The 17238-nt window shown below is 41.8% G+C and overlaps 1 protein-coding gene across 2 annotated transcripts in view; it reads left to right on the top strand.

Moving 5' to 3' along the window:
• NUS1 (NUS1 dehydrodolichyl diphosphate synthase subunit) overlaps window positions 1-16006 on the top strand; it is a 34048-nt gene extending 18042 nt beyond the window's left edge. The window contains exons 4-6 of one of the 2 annotated variants that reach the window (XM_089530506.1): window positions 335-400; window positions 3088-3187; window positions 13602-16006. In XM_089530506.1, the coding sequence (XP_089386632.1) occupies window positions 335-400; window positions 3088-3187; window positions 13602-13692 (257 nt within the window). In that variant the 3' untranslated portion in view covers window positions 13693-16006. The remainder of the gene's footprint in view (window positions 1-334; window positions 401-3087; window positions 3188-13601) is intronic. The other variant, XM_089530507.1, reaches the window with a different exon arrangement.
• Window positions 16007-17238: the final 1232 nt, after the last annotated feature.

The following is a 17238-nucleotide window of genomic DNA, read 5'->3' as shown; positions in this document are numbered from 1 at the left end:
TAACAACCTCGGAAGGATGCAAGCCTGAGTCGAGCTTGGGCCCTTTTGCTGGTCTTGAACTCGCAACCTTGTGGTTTTGAGTGAATGGCTGCAGTACAAGCATTTAACCACTGCACCACCAGGGCTCCATTGTAGGGCAGTCAACCCCCATATGTTCCATTATACTCAAAGTATTACAGCCTCTTTAACATGTGTCTGACAAATAGTTATTGATTCTGTGTATTCTTAAGAGGCACAGATATCAATGATATCATTTTAATAGCAACTTCCTTTACCATTGTGTACAGCAACATATATGGGACAGATCACCAAATCCTGTTCCATTTATTTTCAGCAATCTGTATTCCAAGCTCAGCGTCCTATGCAGCTTTAGCTCTCCCTCCCATGGATACCAAAATTTGTGAGTGCTCAAATCATATGCATAGCTCTAGTAAAATGATGCCCTTTATATAAAATGGCAAAATCAGGTTTTACATTTTACTTTTACTTGTATTTATTTATTTATTTTGGAATACTTCTAAACTGGATGGGTATTATTATTAACCTTTATTTGAACGTGTTAATGCAGAATCTGTGGATACAAAGATCCAACTGTGTTGAGTCAATAGTTCTCAAAGGTTTAAAGGAAGTGGGTGTCCTGGACTGCAGCCAGCACACACAAACATACGCCAATAAGAATGGCTCAATAATGTAATTAGCTACACAGCTGGAAATAGTCCACAAACCTTGCAGGGAGAAAGAGAGAAAGCAAACCAAAAGCCAAGCCAAAGTCAGGATAACAGAGATCACAATAGTCAGTCCAGGGTCAGGTCAGCCAGAAGGTAGCAATAGTCCAGTCCAATCCAAAGTCAAGAGTCAAGGCAACAAGAAGTCAAGATACAGGGAGCCAGTGCAGGCAGCAGTCACACCAAAGGATCATGCAATAAACTCTGACACTGAGATGGTGTCTCCCAGGTGGTTAAGTAGGAAACTCTCATCTCAGTGCCAGCTGAGACTTGTTTGCCAATTGTCTCTCAGCAATTCTCCTGGACCGACGCACGCAAGCACTCTCAGCCCTGCATTGCTTAAAGGAAGGCACCTCCAGGCTTGGCTCTTACCCCGAGTCACCACTAGGCTGCTGAGCCTCAGGAGGAATCCCACCAGCACTAGGGCCTGGCTGAGCCTCCTCCTCTGGGGCTGGAAGATCACAGCTGGGATCTGGCAGAGCAGAATTAGCACCTGGTGTAGCCTCAATTTCCCCTTGCACTAGAGGAGCTACATCCTCCTCCTCATCCTCTGAGACTGGCTCTTGGCTGGCCATGACAGTGGAGTGCACCTGTATGTCCTTATATCTTAGAGGCAGACATGAGGACTTGAAATTTGTTCAGCCATCTGAAGGTATATTCTTGCAATTTTATTGCTAGTTGTCCTTCTGATACTGGTCTACCATTTATAAACAGATCTTTAAACCAGTATACCCTTTTTACTTTCCAGATGACAAACTGGTTAAATTTGTCACCTTGCTGAAAATTAAGGTATACATAAGATGTTATGTGGAATCAATATTTATTTTGGGAAAAAATGCTTGTTGAGGGTGGTATCTCTCATTTGCATTCAGGCAGTTATATATGATGTTGTTCTTTCAAATTGTTCTTAAACCATTGACAATGCTTACTGTTTTTGAGCAGCTGTGTTTTCCAAACCTGAAGTGTTTGATATGTAAGTGATTTTATAATTGCCATAGCACATGCAGTAAATTAAGGAAGAAAATTGCTTTAACAAACCAATCCAGGTGGAAATTTATTTGATTGCTAATTGAAATACAGCTCTAAATAGATGGCAGGGGCAAAGGCTCTAAAATTCTTATTGGAAAAAAATTAGTGTATATATCTCATATTATTCTGTAGTGTCTGAACAACATTATGTCACTTGTTTATCTTTAAAAATGTAAGAATGTGAATTTTAAAACTGGATTGATACAGTCAATTTGCAGTTATTTGGATAAGAGTAGCAGAGGTGACATTGCTTTTATTGTATTTTAGATAAGTTGAGTAATGCTAAGCAGGTTCTTTTGATCATTGCAGAGGAACAATGGCAAGATCTGTTCATAGGGATTCATAAGTTGTGTTGAGTTAAAGGATAGCTGGCTGCTACAACACAAAGTGAAATATAGGAGGGGGGTTCTTTTGGTGCTTGTGGTATATTGGAGCACATGAAAGCAGGGAGACTTTACTAGATGCTGTTAGAGAAAAGGTTGTGATCATGGGAGTGGTGGAGTCAGTGGCAACTTCAGCAACATATTCAGTTCAGTTTCTATATGCCTACTTGTGCCAACAAATTTGAAGTGAGGCTGTACCACATACCACCAACAGCAATTAGTGTTGAAAGTACAAATATCCTGAATATTTGCAAAACAGAAAAGGCATGTGTACAGTGCAGCAAAGAACTATCCAAATAGCTACAGAGTTCATTGTTGTTTTTGAGGCAGCTGCTCCTTTAGCTTTGAGGCAACTAATCTCCTTAAACGGAACCATATCTTGCTTGATTCACCAGTGTGGCCCTCTACAACAAAAAATGAAAAAAATAACTTAGATGTGTAACTTTAAATCACAGTCAACATATCATCTCTCTAAAAACAATGAAAGTTTAAAAAAATAATGTGAACCTTCAGTTGTTCTATCTTTCACCCTAGAAGCATGCAAAAAATAATATTACACCCAAATGTCCTTATCTTGTTTAAAAAGTGTTAACACTAAGCATACTTGGTCAAAGAAATTTCCATTAAATTCCTTATAGTTTCCAACCCAGTTTAGGGTTTTACTGCAATTTCTGTATGGGCAAAATATATTCAGGGTTTTTGCACTGTATTGGAACTAGCTGATTGCCAAGATTGCCACTTTGATTATATTCATGCCAGCTAAATTGACACACCAATATGAATTTTTTTGTTCGGTATCATTCTCTTAGGACCCTGTGAACTGATCTGCATAAAACTGTTATCTTTCTGTGGCAAATAACTTGTGTTATAGTGATGATGTATAACATTTCTAAAAAACCAAAATAGTCATACTGCTAACACCAACTACTTTGCACATTGTTTGATTCTAGGTACTAATGGCTTTCCTGACCCAGACTTGATATTAAAGTTTGGGCCTGTGGACAGTGTGTTGGGATTTCTTCCCTGGCAGATCAGATTGACGGAGATTGTGTAAGTTGATTGTGCATAAATACTGTATAGTTAAAAGCTCTGCATTCATTGCATCTTTAGACAATGTGGTTGTACCTCATCTGATGTATATGAAACGAATGACAATTATAGAGGGCATTCTCTGTTGTCGCCCCTAAGCTCTGGAACGACCTGCCGGATGAGATCCGTCAGTTAACATCTTTAGACAGCTTTTAAAAAGCTGTCAAGACGGATCTCTTCCGGCAGGCCTTTCCAGATTAAATTTTTCCCAGGCTCCCCAATTTCCCTTATTCCTCTCGTGGCCCCATCCCCTGATGGTGAGGATTACTGAGGGTTTGGGGGTTTAGTTTAGGATAGTATAATTATACATTGTTATAGTCCCATTTTAATACATTTAAATATTTAATATTTTTTAAGGGGGGGAAGGGAGTATAAATATTTATGTATATTTTATTCTGTAAATTTTTATGTTGTTCACCGCCCAGATTGGCTTTGCCACCGGGCGGTATAGAAATAATAATAATAATAATAATAATAATAATTATTATTATTATTATTATTATAGTAGGCAAAGAAGATGCTGCTCTTGCCTTCATTCCCTAGACAGTAATTCCCCAAAACTTTCATTAAAAATGTGTTGACAGTTTTTTCCCCCCTTTTGTTCATGGAGATTAGGTTCTCCCACATTTCTATAAAGGAAAACTTTTAAAGATATAAATTAATAGAATAAACTTTTATTAAGCATAGGAAATCCTTTCTTTTAAACTGCTCCTTAGTCTATGTGCAGAAGAAATATTTAACATATAAAGTATTGATTGGCTTACAGTGTGGTCTCTGCGAATCACACAAATGGGTTATTCTGTCAGCAAAGCTCGGAAACTCTATTGTTGGAAATGTCAAAGGGAGAAAGGTACGTTTTATCATTTATGGTGGAATTGTATATATGCAGAAAATTTTTGGAAAGTGATAGTTAAAGGAATTAAAGAAATATTGGATATAGAGTTAAAGCACAAACCTGAAATTTTGTTATTAAATATGTTAGAGGATGAGATAGAAAGAAGATTTGGCAAAATAATTTTCTACATGTTAACAGCTGCCAGATTAACGTATGCAAAATACTGGAAAAAAAAGAAAGACATTATGTTGGAAGAATGGATTCTCAAATTGTTAGAAATGATGGAAATAGATATAATCTCGGAAGGATTAAGAGATAACTTAGCCATAAATGCCGAAGCTAAAGAAAAAAGGAAGCAGGATAGAAAGGTCTGGGAAAAACTGTATAGTTATATAAGGGGAAAATGGCCTAACATACAAGACAAAATCTAACAAGGTACTTACGTAGGTAAGTCAGTTTAAAAGAAAATCAAACGTTTAAGAAAGTAATATAAACAAGGAGAATGAATTAAGATCAGGAAAGTCAAAAGTATTATAGGTGAAGTCAAAACAAAATCAGTTACTACTAACAAAAAGATAGACAATTAGAGTCAATAAAATAAACGGTAAGGGTTCAGACCAAGGAAGTCAGTTTTGTGTTGTCTAGTCTAGGGAATGTATGAAGAGGAGTATGGAAGGTATTTTAAGTTTAGGGGAGGGGGAGGGGGGAGGGAAGGGGACGATAGAGACGAATGTTATTGGTTTATGTTATATGTTATATGTTACATGTTATGTATGTGTATCTTATTTGTAATAAATAAAATTAAAAAAAAAAAAGCAAAGCTCGGAAACTTCTAGAATCTCTGGGCAGAATGTAAAGTAACTTTCTGTAACTTTTTGGTGGTATCCCCGCCCACCCCTATATAAAGCCTCTAGCGGCCCGCTCTCCTTCAGTTCCTTCATTCCGCCATGAAAGCAGCTCGAGGAACTTCGCTAGCATCGGCTACCATTTGGACTGAATCTCTGGCATATACTGACCACCGGCTTGACCTACTGACCACTCCAAACGGACTTTCCCTTGGATTTAGACGCACTGTGTTTTTCTCGGCTCGACTTGGACTGGTAAACGACCTCGACCCCCGCGATACCGCTCTCACCGGCCGTTATGGCCTCCTTTAAGCGGTGCTCCAAGTGTGGGGTGAAAATCCCATGTCGGATGGCCACGATAAGTGCGTCCTTTGCCTGGGGGAGACCCATATCCCAGGCTCTTGTATCCATTGTAAGGCCATGACGTCCCAGGCTCTAAAAAACCGGGACCAGAAACTGAAGGCCTCCCTTTACAAGAAGGTTTTCCAACCATCAACCTCCTCGGGAGAACCAGCTCCCAAGAGGCATCATCTGTGTCCCATGCCGAGAAGGCAAAGGCTCTGAAAAGGAGACATGAGGATAAGCAAAAATCCTCCAAGGAAGACAAGGATAAAAGGCACAAATCCTCTAAGGAGGATGAAGGGGCCAGGCGGGCTAGGTCAGCATCTCCAGTCCCGAAGACTAGGCGGAAGGGCCGCCGAGTACAGTCTCGGTTCCGCCTCCGAACTGTAGGACTGTGGCTACTCCGATCCTGGCTTCAAGCTCCGTTCCGCCACCTCTGGAACCGAGGGTTTTGATTGCGCCTCATCTGTCCATCCCTGATGAGGACCTCCAAATAGTCACCTTGGACCATAGCTCCGAATCGGAGGGGGAGATCCCGGATACCGACCCGCCTGCTTCGCCCCGCAGATTGAGGTCGCCTTCCAAAGGTTCCCGTCGGGCCCGGTCTCCCTTACGTGGAGACAGAGCTGCCTTTGGTGCCGAGGCGGATGAGGCCTTGGACCAGGGCCTTGACAACCGCGACTTACCGGATAGAGACCTCTTTGATACCTACCCGGACTTGGTCTATGATCGTCACTCCGGACAGTATTTCCTGCCTGTGGATGCTTCCCACCTCCGGAAATGCTGTCCAGGCCCGACCAGGGTGAGGCCTCGCTCTCTGCGGCAAGAAACCACTCGCAAGTCGGATGACTTGTTTACGAGGAGGCCATCTTCTGAGAGGGACCTTTCTCCACCTAGCCGGCAACCGAGCAGGTCCTTCTCGAAATCTCCATCCAGATCCCATTCTCCGTCTCCATTTCCCAAGGAGGACCAACCTTATGTCTTTGGGGTTCCGGACGCCCTGTCCCCATCTGACGATGTGAGATCCTTCGCCGATAGAGTCGTCCGTATGGCTGACGCACTGAAATTGGAGGTATCCCACACGGAGGATGATGCCCTCGACCCCGTGGAGAGATGGATCCACGGCTGCACTCCTGCTCCTCCTTCTCTGGCCTTTCTCCCATCACTAGAAAAAATTGCCAAGAGGTCCTGGGACACTCCGGCCACTATCTCCTCCACATCGAGGAAGATAGAAAACCTTTATAGGGTCACTCCATCGGGCCCGTCATGGCTTTTCAATCATCCCAAGCCCAACTCTGCTATAGTGGAGGGGTTGCAGACGTCCTTTACTCCCCATCAAGCTTCCTCTCCCGTGGACAAAGAGGGAAAAAAGATCGATGGACTGGCTAAAAAATTTTACGCGTCCACTGCGCTGGACATCAAAATCGCTAATTATGCGGTGTGCATGGGAGCGTATGTACAGCTCCTCATGGAGAAGATGGACCCGACTATCGCAGAACTCCTAGATGACAAAAAGCGGATCATGACAGCTCTCCGCAATGAGGTTCATCTAACTGGAGAACAGCAGATCATTTCGGCCAGACATTCCACTGACTGTGCCTCCAAGATCTTGTCGGGCTCGATAGCCCTCAGACGCCACGCATGGCTGCGCTCCTCGGACCTTACTCCACAGGCCAGGTCTGCAACAGAGGATATACCCTTTGATAATTCCGGTCTGTTAAACAGAGAGACCGATGAGAAGTTAAGCTTCCATTACCGGATGAAGACAGCTGCACAGAAGCATGGGATGTCCTCATCCTCCAAATCTCCTCGCATGATATATGGCAGCCAGCGCCCGTGGTACCCGCACTCACAGCACCGGTCCCAACAGCAGGACCGCTAATTCCATCCTCAAGACAGGCCGCCTCAGAGCCGTCTGTCCCAGTCCCCATTGGCCCAGCCAGATCGACGCCAGACGTCCCAGCTCAGATACTAGCAGGGCTATAAGAGGAAAGATGGCAAAGGCAAGCGTAGGTTTTGAAGTCCCCCAGCGCACTTCGCTCCTTCTTTTTCCGACAGATTGAAGCCTTTCTTTAACACCTGGGCTTCGATCACAACGGACTCTTGGGTTCTGGACATCGTCCAACGGGGTTATGCCCTTGAGTTTCTGCAGCTCCCGCCCACAGGAGCTATTAATTTCACCTTACCCTCGGACACCCTTCTCGACGAAGTGCACTCCCTTTTAGAGAAAGGCGCTATCGAGCCCGTGAATCCCGCTCGGGCCCGATACTGCTTCTTCTCAAGATACTTTACGGTCCCGAAGAGGGACTCTGGGCTTAGACCTATCCTGGACTTACGCCAGTTGAATTCTTTTATTATCTACAAAAGTTTCAGAATGGTAACTCTTGCTTCTATTTTGCCGTTGTTACAGAAGGACTCCTGGTTCATCACTTTAGATTTGAAGGACGCTTATTTTCATATCTCCATCAGAGAAGGTCACTGTCGGTTCCTCGCCTTCACCATTGGGACCGACATCTTCCAGTACAAGGTTCAGCCATTTGGCCTTTCCACAGCACCGAGGGTTTTCACAAAATGTATGGGCCCCGTGGTGGCATACCTTCGGCAGAAAGGGATAACCGTCTTTCCCTACTTGGACAACTGGCTATTCACCGCTCCATCCCGAGAGATACTACTGCGGGACGTCCAGTTTTCACTATCGTTGCTAGAGGCGTTGGGACTCCAGGTCAATTTGCAGAAATCACATCTCTCCCCAACGAAGAGACTGGACTTCATTGGGACAACTCTAGACTCCGAAGAGATGAAGGCCTTCCTTCCGCGCCCAAGATTTCACACTTTGACCTCCTCTCTAAAGGAGTGTCTCTCCCGAAGGAAAGTCCGGGCACATACAGTCCAAGTCGCCATGGGCCACTTAGCTTCCACGACATTCGTTACCCCCTGGGCCAGGTTACGCTTCAGGCCTCTTCAGTCGTGGTTCCTCTCCGTCTTCGATCCCGTACGAGACTCTCCAAGAAAGGTGCTTACCATCCCGAGGAAGGTCCAGAGATCCTTGCGCTGGTGGCTCGAACCCGACAACGTCTGCGTGGGCATGCCCTTTGTACCCCCACAGCCGGACATTACCCTTACAACAGACATTGTACCATCCCAGGTTTCTATTTCCACGATTTTGGGCTTTCTTATGTCCCTGGCCGATGCAGGACTATCTTTGAATTCTATTAAATGTTATTTGTCTGCTATCTCCTCCCATTATACGTTTGGAGATAAACCTTCTTTATTTAGAAACCCACTGGTGAAGAGATTTCTGCGAGGGTTCAATAACCTTCCCCCACCTTGTTCTTCTCCTACCCCAGCTTGGAGCCTGGAATTGGTACTCTCCAAGCTGACCTCTAAGCCCTTCGAGCCCATGGCTACGATGGACCTGAGGCTGTTGACATGGAAGACAGCCTTCCTGGTAGCCATCACCTCTTCTCGTCGGGCCGGTGAACTGTGTGCGCTACGGGCTGACCAGCCCTATCTCCGCTTCCATAGGGACAAGGTTGTACTTCGGGCTGACATCACTTTCCTGCCTAAGGTGGTGTCAGCCTTTCATCTCAATCAGGACATTATTCTTCCCACTCTGGCCCCGAACCCATCCATTGATGAGGAGCGCCATATGCACTCACTGGATGTCAGAAGGGCACTGTCATTCTATTTGGACAGGACCTCGGGCTCAAGGCTCTCCAATAGACTTTTTGTTTGCTACTCAGAAGCGAAGAAGGGGCTGCCTGTCATCTCAAAGATTCTCTAAGTGGGTTTCAAACACCATTTATTTGTGTTATGAACTGGCAGGCGTCCCTGCTCCGATACAGGTTCGGGCCCATGCAACTAGGGCGGTGGCAGCATCCTCAGCCTTCTTGATGGGGATTCCCCTCGAGGATGTCTGCCGGGCTGCTACCTGGTCCCAGCCACTGACATTTATTAGGCACTACAGGCTGGACTCCAGGGACACAAATCCCGCCCATCCATCCCCTCAGTGTCCCGCTCATGATTATTGTTGACGTTACCGTCACGCTGTGGCGGCTCATTCGGAACTGAAGGAGAGCGGGCCGCTAGGGGCTTTATATAGGGGTGGGCGGGGATACCGCCAAAAAGTTGCAGAAAGTTACTTTGCATTCTGCCCAGAGATTCTAGAAGTTTCCGAGCTTTGCTGCGCAGGCGCAGAATAACCCATTTGTGTGAATTCGCAGATGACCACTCGAAGAAACACAGCTACAGGTGAGCAACCTGCCCTTCTCCCACATTTCTATAAAGGAAAACTTTTAAAGATATAAATTAATAGAATAAACTTTTATTAAGCATAGGAAATCCTGTCTTTTAAACTGCTCCTTAGTCTATGTGCAGAAGAAATATTTAACATATAAAGTCTTGATTGGCTTACAGTGTGACTTTAAATGTGAATCTTAATGCACTTCAGGATGGCCTACTTATATTCTTTCTTAATGAATAGAACTACTGTTACTTGCCTTTGTATTTGAAATGGCTTAGAAAGATTGAGACCCCTAACTTTACCTGTAAGCACAAAGGTAATGATTGGGGGAGCGGAGACCGTACCCTACTTTTAACTCTTGACTATCACAATGTAATAGGGAAGCAAAAGAATCCCCACCCCACCCCCCTCACTCAGGATGAACAGCAGGAGTAGCTCTCAAACATTACAAAGCTTGCTTCTGTTTGTCTGAGTATCTGCCATTTATTTGAGGAAGGCTCTTTTTCTGGCCTTTTTTCTCTGTCAGTGCATGCATGCAGTAAGAGTAGAGTATCTCCCATATTGAGAGGTCTCTTGACTATTTCACTCCCTGCCCAACATAATGCTGAGTTCTTTTACTAGGTTTTTTTAGTTAGGGAAAATCTTCTCAATTCTTCTACAACACAAGTTAGATTCCTATACTACAACCATTCTAGTATTTGGGCAGAGGAATTATAATAATCATCACCATCATCAATTTATTTGTGTGCTGCTTTCCCCCCAATTTGGGACTCAAGACAGCTTACAGAAGTTAAAACAGATACAGTTAAAAAGAATTTACAAAGTTAAAAATATAACTAAACTATCAAAAAAATGAAAAGCCTTTCAAAGCATGGCTATTAAAAACAACAACAATTATATACAACACTATGAAAGGTCATTTTTCCCTGAGCAGTCAACCTTTCAAAACCTGCCAAAACTAAAACGTTGTCACCTACTTACGAAAGGTTGGCAAAGAAGGTACTAGTCTAATCTCGCTAGGAGGGGGATTTCAGAGGAGGGAGCAAGCTTGTTTTCTGCTGCTACAGAGACTAGGACCAGGAACAGTGGATGCAAGCTACAGGAAAAGAGATTCCACCTCAACATTAGGAGGAATTTCTTGACAGTAAGGGCTGTTCAACAGTGGAACACACTCCCTTGGAGAGTGGTGGAGTCTCCTTCCTTAAGAGATCTTTAAACAGAGGCTGGATGGCCATCTGTCGGGTATGCTTTGATTGAGATTTCCTGCATGGCAGGGGGTTGGACTGCATGGCCCTTGCGGTCTCTTCCAACTCTGTGATTCTATGAGCACCTAGGAGCAGCCACTGAAAAGGTCCTCTAGCATATTTCCACCAGATATATACCTATGAGTGTGGTGGAACTGAAAGAAGGACCCCCTCAGAAACTTTCAAGACATGGACAAGCTCATATAGGTCAACACAGTCTTTCAGATAACCTGAACGTGAACCATATAGGGCTTTGTGAATCATAAACACCACTTTGAATTTTTCCTGGAAATAGACCAGCAACCTAGTGGAGCTGCTGCAACAAGGGAGTTGTGTGCTTCCTGTGGCCAGCTCCAGTTAACTGTCTAGCTATATAGCTCTTTGGACCAGCTGATGTTTTTGAACATTCTTCATTGGCAATTCCTGTATACAGTGTTACAGTAATCCAGATAAGATGTAACCAAACTGTGTGTCACTGTGACCAGAGCAAACATCTCAAGGAACTGGTGCAGCTGGAGCACAAGCCCTAACTGTGCAAATGTGCTCTGGACCACCACTGAAACTGGTGTTCTAAACCCAGGGCTGAGTCCAGAGTACATCCAAGCTGCAAACTGCATTCAGTATAGGCTGACTCTCTAATCCCTGACCTGCCTTTCCACTGACTGGGAGCACTGCTATTTTGTCCAGATTAAGTTTCAGTTTGTTTGTCATCATCCAGTCTATTACTGATAAAATCACCGACTTAAAACCAAGACACGTTCATTTTGGATTGAGGTTGAAAGGAGTAGTAGATTAGGAGTCATCCACATACTGATGGATGATGGAACCAGACCCCAAATCTCCAGACTATGTTTTCCTAAGGTTTCATGTATATGTTAAATAGCGTGGGTGACAAAACAGACCTGAGGGACCCCACAGATCAATGGCCAAGAAGTCAAAGGATTCCCCCAGCCACCACTCTAGGAAGTGCCTTCAAGCCTCATTCCAGCAAGGCAGCCTAGCAAGGCTGTCCTACCCAATGACATGAAAAGCTACCAAGATGTCCAACAGAACCAACAGGGATACACACACCCTATCCAATTCCTAGTGTAGGTCATCCACCAAGGTGAGAAAAGCTGCCTCTGTCTCATAGCCATAGCTATGGATTGAAGTGGATCTATGTAATTCCAGAAACCCCTGGAATTAAGTCTCCACCACATGCTTGAATACCTAGCCCAAAATTGCAATTTTGGGGAATGGCTTGTAGCTATTACGGTACAGTGGGATACAGGAGACTTTTTTCAACAGCAGTCTGTCTACTTTGTGCACGATTGAACTCTGCCTAGTTGGCACAGTGGAACTCTGACCACTCTCTCTGACCACAAAGCTAATCCTTTGGCTTTTTAAATAAGGCAGTAAGAGCAAGGTTCTTTTCCCCCCTATTTTTTATTTATTTTTTCTCTTTTTTAAAACATATTCCATGAGTTTATTAATACAAACATTTTACCTTACAAGCCAGCAAATTAATCGCATCCTATCTCAGAAGTGTTCTCAGCTATTAACTAATCCCGCATATATATAAATCATATTTCCTCTATTTATTTTTTAATTTTTTAACCACCACCACCCATCCACCCCAGGAACAGTATTTTCATTTTCATTTTTTCCCTCCCATGTGGAAAATCATTTTAACTGTTTACTTAACAATTTCATACCCCTTCTCCTCCTCAGCAAACTCAGTCATTATTTTTCAGTTACTAATCCTAAATACTTCTTTCAATCGACCAAAACAAACCCTCCTTTTTTCCATAATAAAGTTTCAGTTTGTTTGCCCTCAAACATCATATATTCTGATATATATTGCTTCCATCTATTGCAGTTCCATTTTTCTTTATCCTTCCACACACATGCAATTACTACATGTGCTGCTATAATTAACTGTTTGATTAAACGGAAGAAATGGAAGAGCAAGGTTCTAATATGCAAATGATGGCCTTCACCTCTTCAAGAATCCTGTCCACATCACAGAGGCTCTACATATTGAAAAGTATTCATTATCACTGGACAAGAAGGGACCAAAGTAACACCCACTGGATCTATATTAAATAAAGCATGCAAGTGGGAGTGGATCACAGCATTCTTAAATGGAGAATGCATGGTACGTTGTCTGCAGCAAACTAGTAAATGGTTTGGATTCTCCTTCCACAGACAAGTATGTAAAAGACCCCTGACCATTTTAAGCAGCTCTGCTAGCCAGCTCTTTGCAGAAACTATGTTTGCAGAGATTTATTTTTTGCTCACTGTCACAGGATACACCCTCAAAGAAGCTGTAACCCATCTTCTGTTAGCCCCGCTCATAGTTTTTGCCAATGTCACTGCAGATGCCACTCACTCGTTTCATTAATGCCAGCTTCATGGAAAACTAGGGGACTGTTTTGCTTCTTCATGAGAGGGGGCACTTAGAAGCAAATGTGTCTATCCACCCTGGCCAGCTTCAAAAGAATTGCTTGCAGAGGCAGCAGGGAAAACCCCAAGAGCATCGAAACTGTCTGAAACTGTAAACCTTCTATGGTGCACCATCTTAATTGGTTTTCCACAGAATCCCAGAGAGTCTTAATCCCACCACGAAGTGATCTATCTGTGACAACAGAACTATAGACTGTTCCTCAACTCTCAGATCACCCTAACCCCACCTAGTCCAGATGATAAGGTCACACCTCACCAACACAAGAGAGTTTGAGTAATATGGTGATATTATGTGCAATACATTTTCAAAAGCCTAAATAATTGTTCATGCCAAGGCTTAAAATAATAGTGTCCAGACTTATCTAATTCACATATTGCATTTGATATTTAGCTTCTCCTTTCCCATTATGTTTTTCCCCAGTTCTTTGCCTTCACATGTGAACGTCAGCTATGAAGAATTCTTTTCTGCCCTCTGTCACTACGCAAACTGTGATCAGCGTGTGGGAAAATGACTTCTTGCGGAATTTTATCAATATTTCCATGGAAAAGACCTAGTGTCTCTGTTTACAAGTACCTGTGATACATACAAGTCCAGTACATAGTCTCTTAATTTATCAAATTCAATAAAGTGTCTTACCTTTTTAGAATTTGTATGTGTGTGTACTCATAGTCTGGAGGTGTGGGAAAGCAATGGTTTACTACTGTGGCATATGGCATACCATAAATGTTGTAAGACATCTGGTTATAGGCTTCAAGGCTTTTATTTCTTCCAGTGACCAAATCCTTGATATAAGGAATATTTCCAAATATAAGTGAACCAATCAAATTTAGCTCTACAATCAACAGGGGTAACATCAGACTCTATAAATGCCACCTCAGAATCTTCTGTCACATCTTTATAATCTCCATCTCCTTTTGTTCTTCTGTTGTTCAGTTTCTAGGAGCATACTGGCTTAGTTATGCTCTACTGCTTCAAGAAATGCATGTCAGGTTTTTGGGGTGTAGTTTAAAATGGAAGTAATGTTGCATCTTGAAATGAATATATGTGTAAAGCTCAATTGAGCCATTTCTGGAATGTGGGAGTGCTTTTTAAATTACAGGTCAAATGTATTATGAATTAAGTACCAGTAGCTGTAAATTTTACAGCTACAGTCCTCACCTCTTTTCTTTTGGGGAGGTGTAGGTTTAATTGGCAGTTGGTGAATTGTGTAAAAACTTCAGTAGAAGTGGGTGGATGTTGGATTCAATCATCATAATGTAATGGGTTCTATAAGTTAAACTTCTCCCAATGTAACATGAACTGTAATGCATATCTATATTGTAGTTTGTTTTAGAATCATATATAACCATCTCAGATTGTCAGGTAAGTAAGACATAAAACATGTATTTTCCTTTTTTCAAAAAAGAGTTTGTTTCCATTTTCACAACTGAAAATCCATCATGCTGTTTTCATTTTAAACACAAGTAAATTTGTAATTCTTTCTCCTTGAGGAAATTGGTACAAGTAAGTTTTGTTTATGTTTGATGGCATACAACAGCAAAGGGAGCTATAGTATTAAGTATGCACTGAGACTTTTCCCATTTTGAAATCCTCAACTGTATACTATGACATGACTGTCTGCATAAATGATTGTGTCAGTTAATTGTATGACAGTGCAATAATACCACCCAAGTATAAAACAAGCATATAGAAAAATAAAATTCATGCACTGTTTTTTTTTGTTTTTGTTTTTAAAAAAACTTGCTGCAGCTCTTTTTTTAAAGGGCTGTTTAATGTATGTGGTATATTACCTTGCTTTAGAAAATCTGTCCTAATTTTATGTTCCTAGACTTTGATTGGCAAGTTTTCTAAACATGTATTTCTTCTGTGTTCCTTTTCAAAAGGTTGTTTTCTTAAGGATAGCTAAGCCAGTTTATTGTTGTTGCAAGTTTTTTTGGTTTAAAAGGGAACTGAAATATATTTTGTAAATGGCTTTTTATAAATGCCAGAAATTAGTGGAGTAAATATGGTGTATTATACTATTGCTAAACAGTATTTTTCCCTTTTTTAAATATCAAATTTGAAATGGATTCAGAAAGCCTGTAACAAGAATGTGAACTGATTTGATGTTGCTTGTTCTACTGTGAGCTGATGATGTAAAGAGGCATCACAATGATCATTTATTAATTGGAATGCCAGATGCTTTCTTCTTCTTGGGTTGTAGCTCTCCAGTTTCTACTGTGGAGTTCAGGAACATATGCAGTCTGTTTCGGGAATACCTGTTACTAGCATATATTCCCAAGAATTCATTTAAAACATTTTACAGAAATAGGTTTTGGAGCATATCCTGAAAGAGAGATGGTATGTATTAAGCATGATAGTGAAAGTATCTCAAAAGAATGGTAATACAAACTCCAGAACTATTAGCTTACCATAGCAATTCTGGTATCACAGATGGTGAGAATTATTCTAGGAAGAGGTGAAAGATTCTGTTATTTTTTTCTACTTGCAAATTCTTTTCTCTGCTTACACTGGTCTGCTGCAAATTGCCAAAGAATATTTACAATCCAATCCAATATTTGCTCCCCTGTTGTGATATACCTTGATGAAAAACCACTTTCTGTACTAGGCTCAGAACTTAACATGGAATTAGCTGTGCCAAAAACACTGTGCATATCCACAATTATTCTTTGAATGTATGTCATTGCAGTAAGTTCCCCCACTCCCTGTCTTGTCTTGTGAGAAGGTATAGTCTGCAGCAGCGATATTGTGTATATCTTTGGATACCTGTAAATAATATGTAAAGCAAGTTTTTATGATAAATAAATTGACTTACTGGATTTCAATACTGAGAGTAAAATCTGAATCTGTAAAACAAATAAATATATCTTTCTACAGGCAGTGATGTTGTAATAGTTCTGTATACAGAGTTCTTCCTGTTGCTTATGATCGCCTACAGCACAATCTTAATTCGATGATATGTAAGCTGTAATGGGTTACATGAGGCCCAAGGCTCTTGTGCCAGTCACTGAATCAGCACCATGTCAGCTGGCAGAAGAGCCCTAAAAATGACAGAACACAGCAGGAGTCAAGTTTAAATGAGATCTGGGATTTTTTCTGAGAACCTAGTAGGGTGTTATACTGCATAGCAATGCTTCTTTGTGAAACTCTTATAACTATTAGTGCTATGATTAAAGATAAGGTTACAGGTTAGGTAGTGGTTTTACCTTGGCTTTTTCAGACATTCATAAATGGTATTTAGGATGTTTTGTATAAGCTCTCTATGTATGATTCCTTCAGTTCATTACTTGTTCTGTAAATATACAGGCTTCATTTCTGAAGGCAGTTTCACTGGAAGAGTTGTGTTTTAATGTAAAGAACTGTCTGTAGAGGAGTTTGCATCTGAGACTGGCTATGTGAGCTGTCAAATGAGGAGGTGATGAGTTGCTGCCTTACCTTTTTGACATTTAGGTCCAAAATATGAATTTCTGAATTATTCTCAGCTCCTTTGACCTCTGTATTGCTGTCCCTAGAATCTGTCTGCTTGTGACAGTCCATGAGATCAGATATGCTCTGAAACACAAGCATATCATCAGTATACCAGACCCAAATTATCAGGTGTTCTGTGACTATACTTTCAAAAGAGTTTATTATAATTTCAAACTTCTCCATATATCAGTTGGTTACCTCTCAGACCATAGGGCATGCCATGTCCACTTATTTTATTTGCCACTAAAATTTATTCTCAGCTTTGAAGTAATTCTTATTCAAAGCTATTTCAGCAAGAAATGTGTGGGTGGATGTGGGTTGGTGTTGTTCACCTCTATCTGGAGGTCACTGTATAATAATCAGGGCAACCTCTTGAGGTGTACTAGTATAGAGAAATCTCATAGCCGTAATGGCTAAAAATCCCTGCCCCACGTCTTCAGAGATGCCATTTTAATAATGAAATATGAAGAGTCCTGTATACAAAATGTAATTAAGACTGTAATAGGGATTTGAAAAATATATTCATTTGATTATTTATTTAATTTGTATTCCATCTTTCTCCTGGCATTGGATTCAAGGGGGTTATGTA

Source organism: Sceloporus occidentalis, unplaced genomic scaffold (genome assembly GCF_023333645.1).
Source record: "Sceloporus occidentalis isolate IW3139 unplaced genomic scaffold, rSceOcc1.0.p SCAF_6, whole genome shotgun sequence".
Taxonomy (NCBI): domain Eukaryota; kingdom Metazoa; phylum Chordata; class Lepidosauria; order Squamata; family Phrynosomatidae; genus Sceloporus; species Sceloporus occidentalis.
Note: the sequence above shows the minus strand (reverse complement) of the source record. Positions and strands in the feature narration are given on the sequence as shown.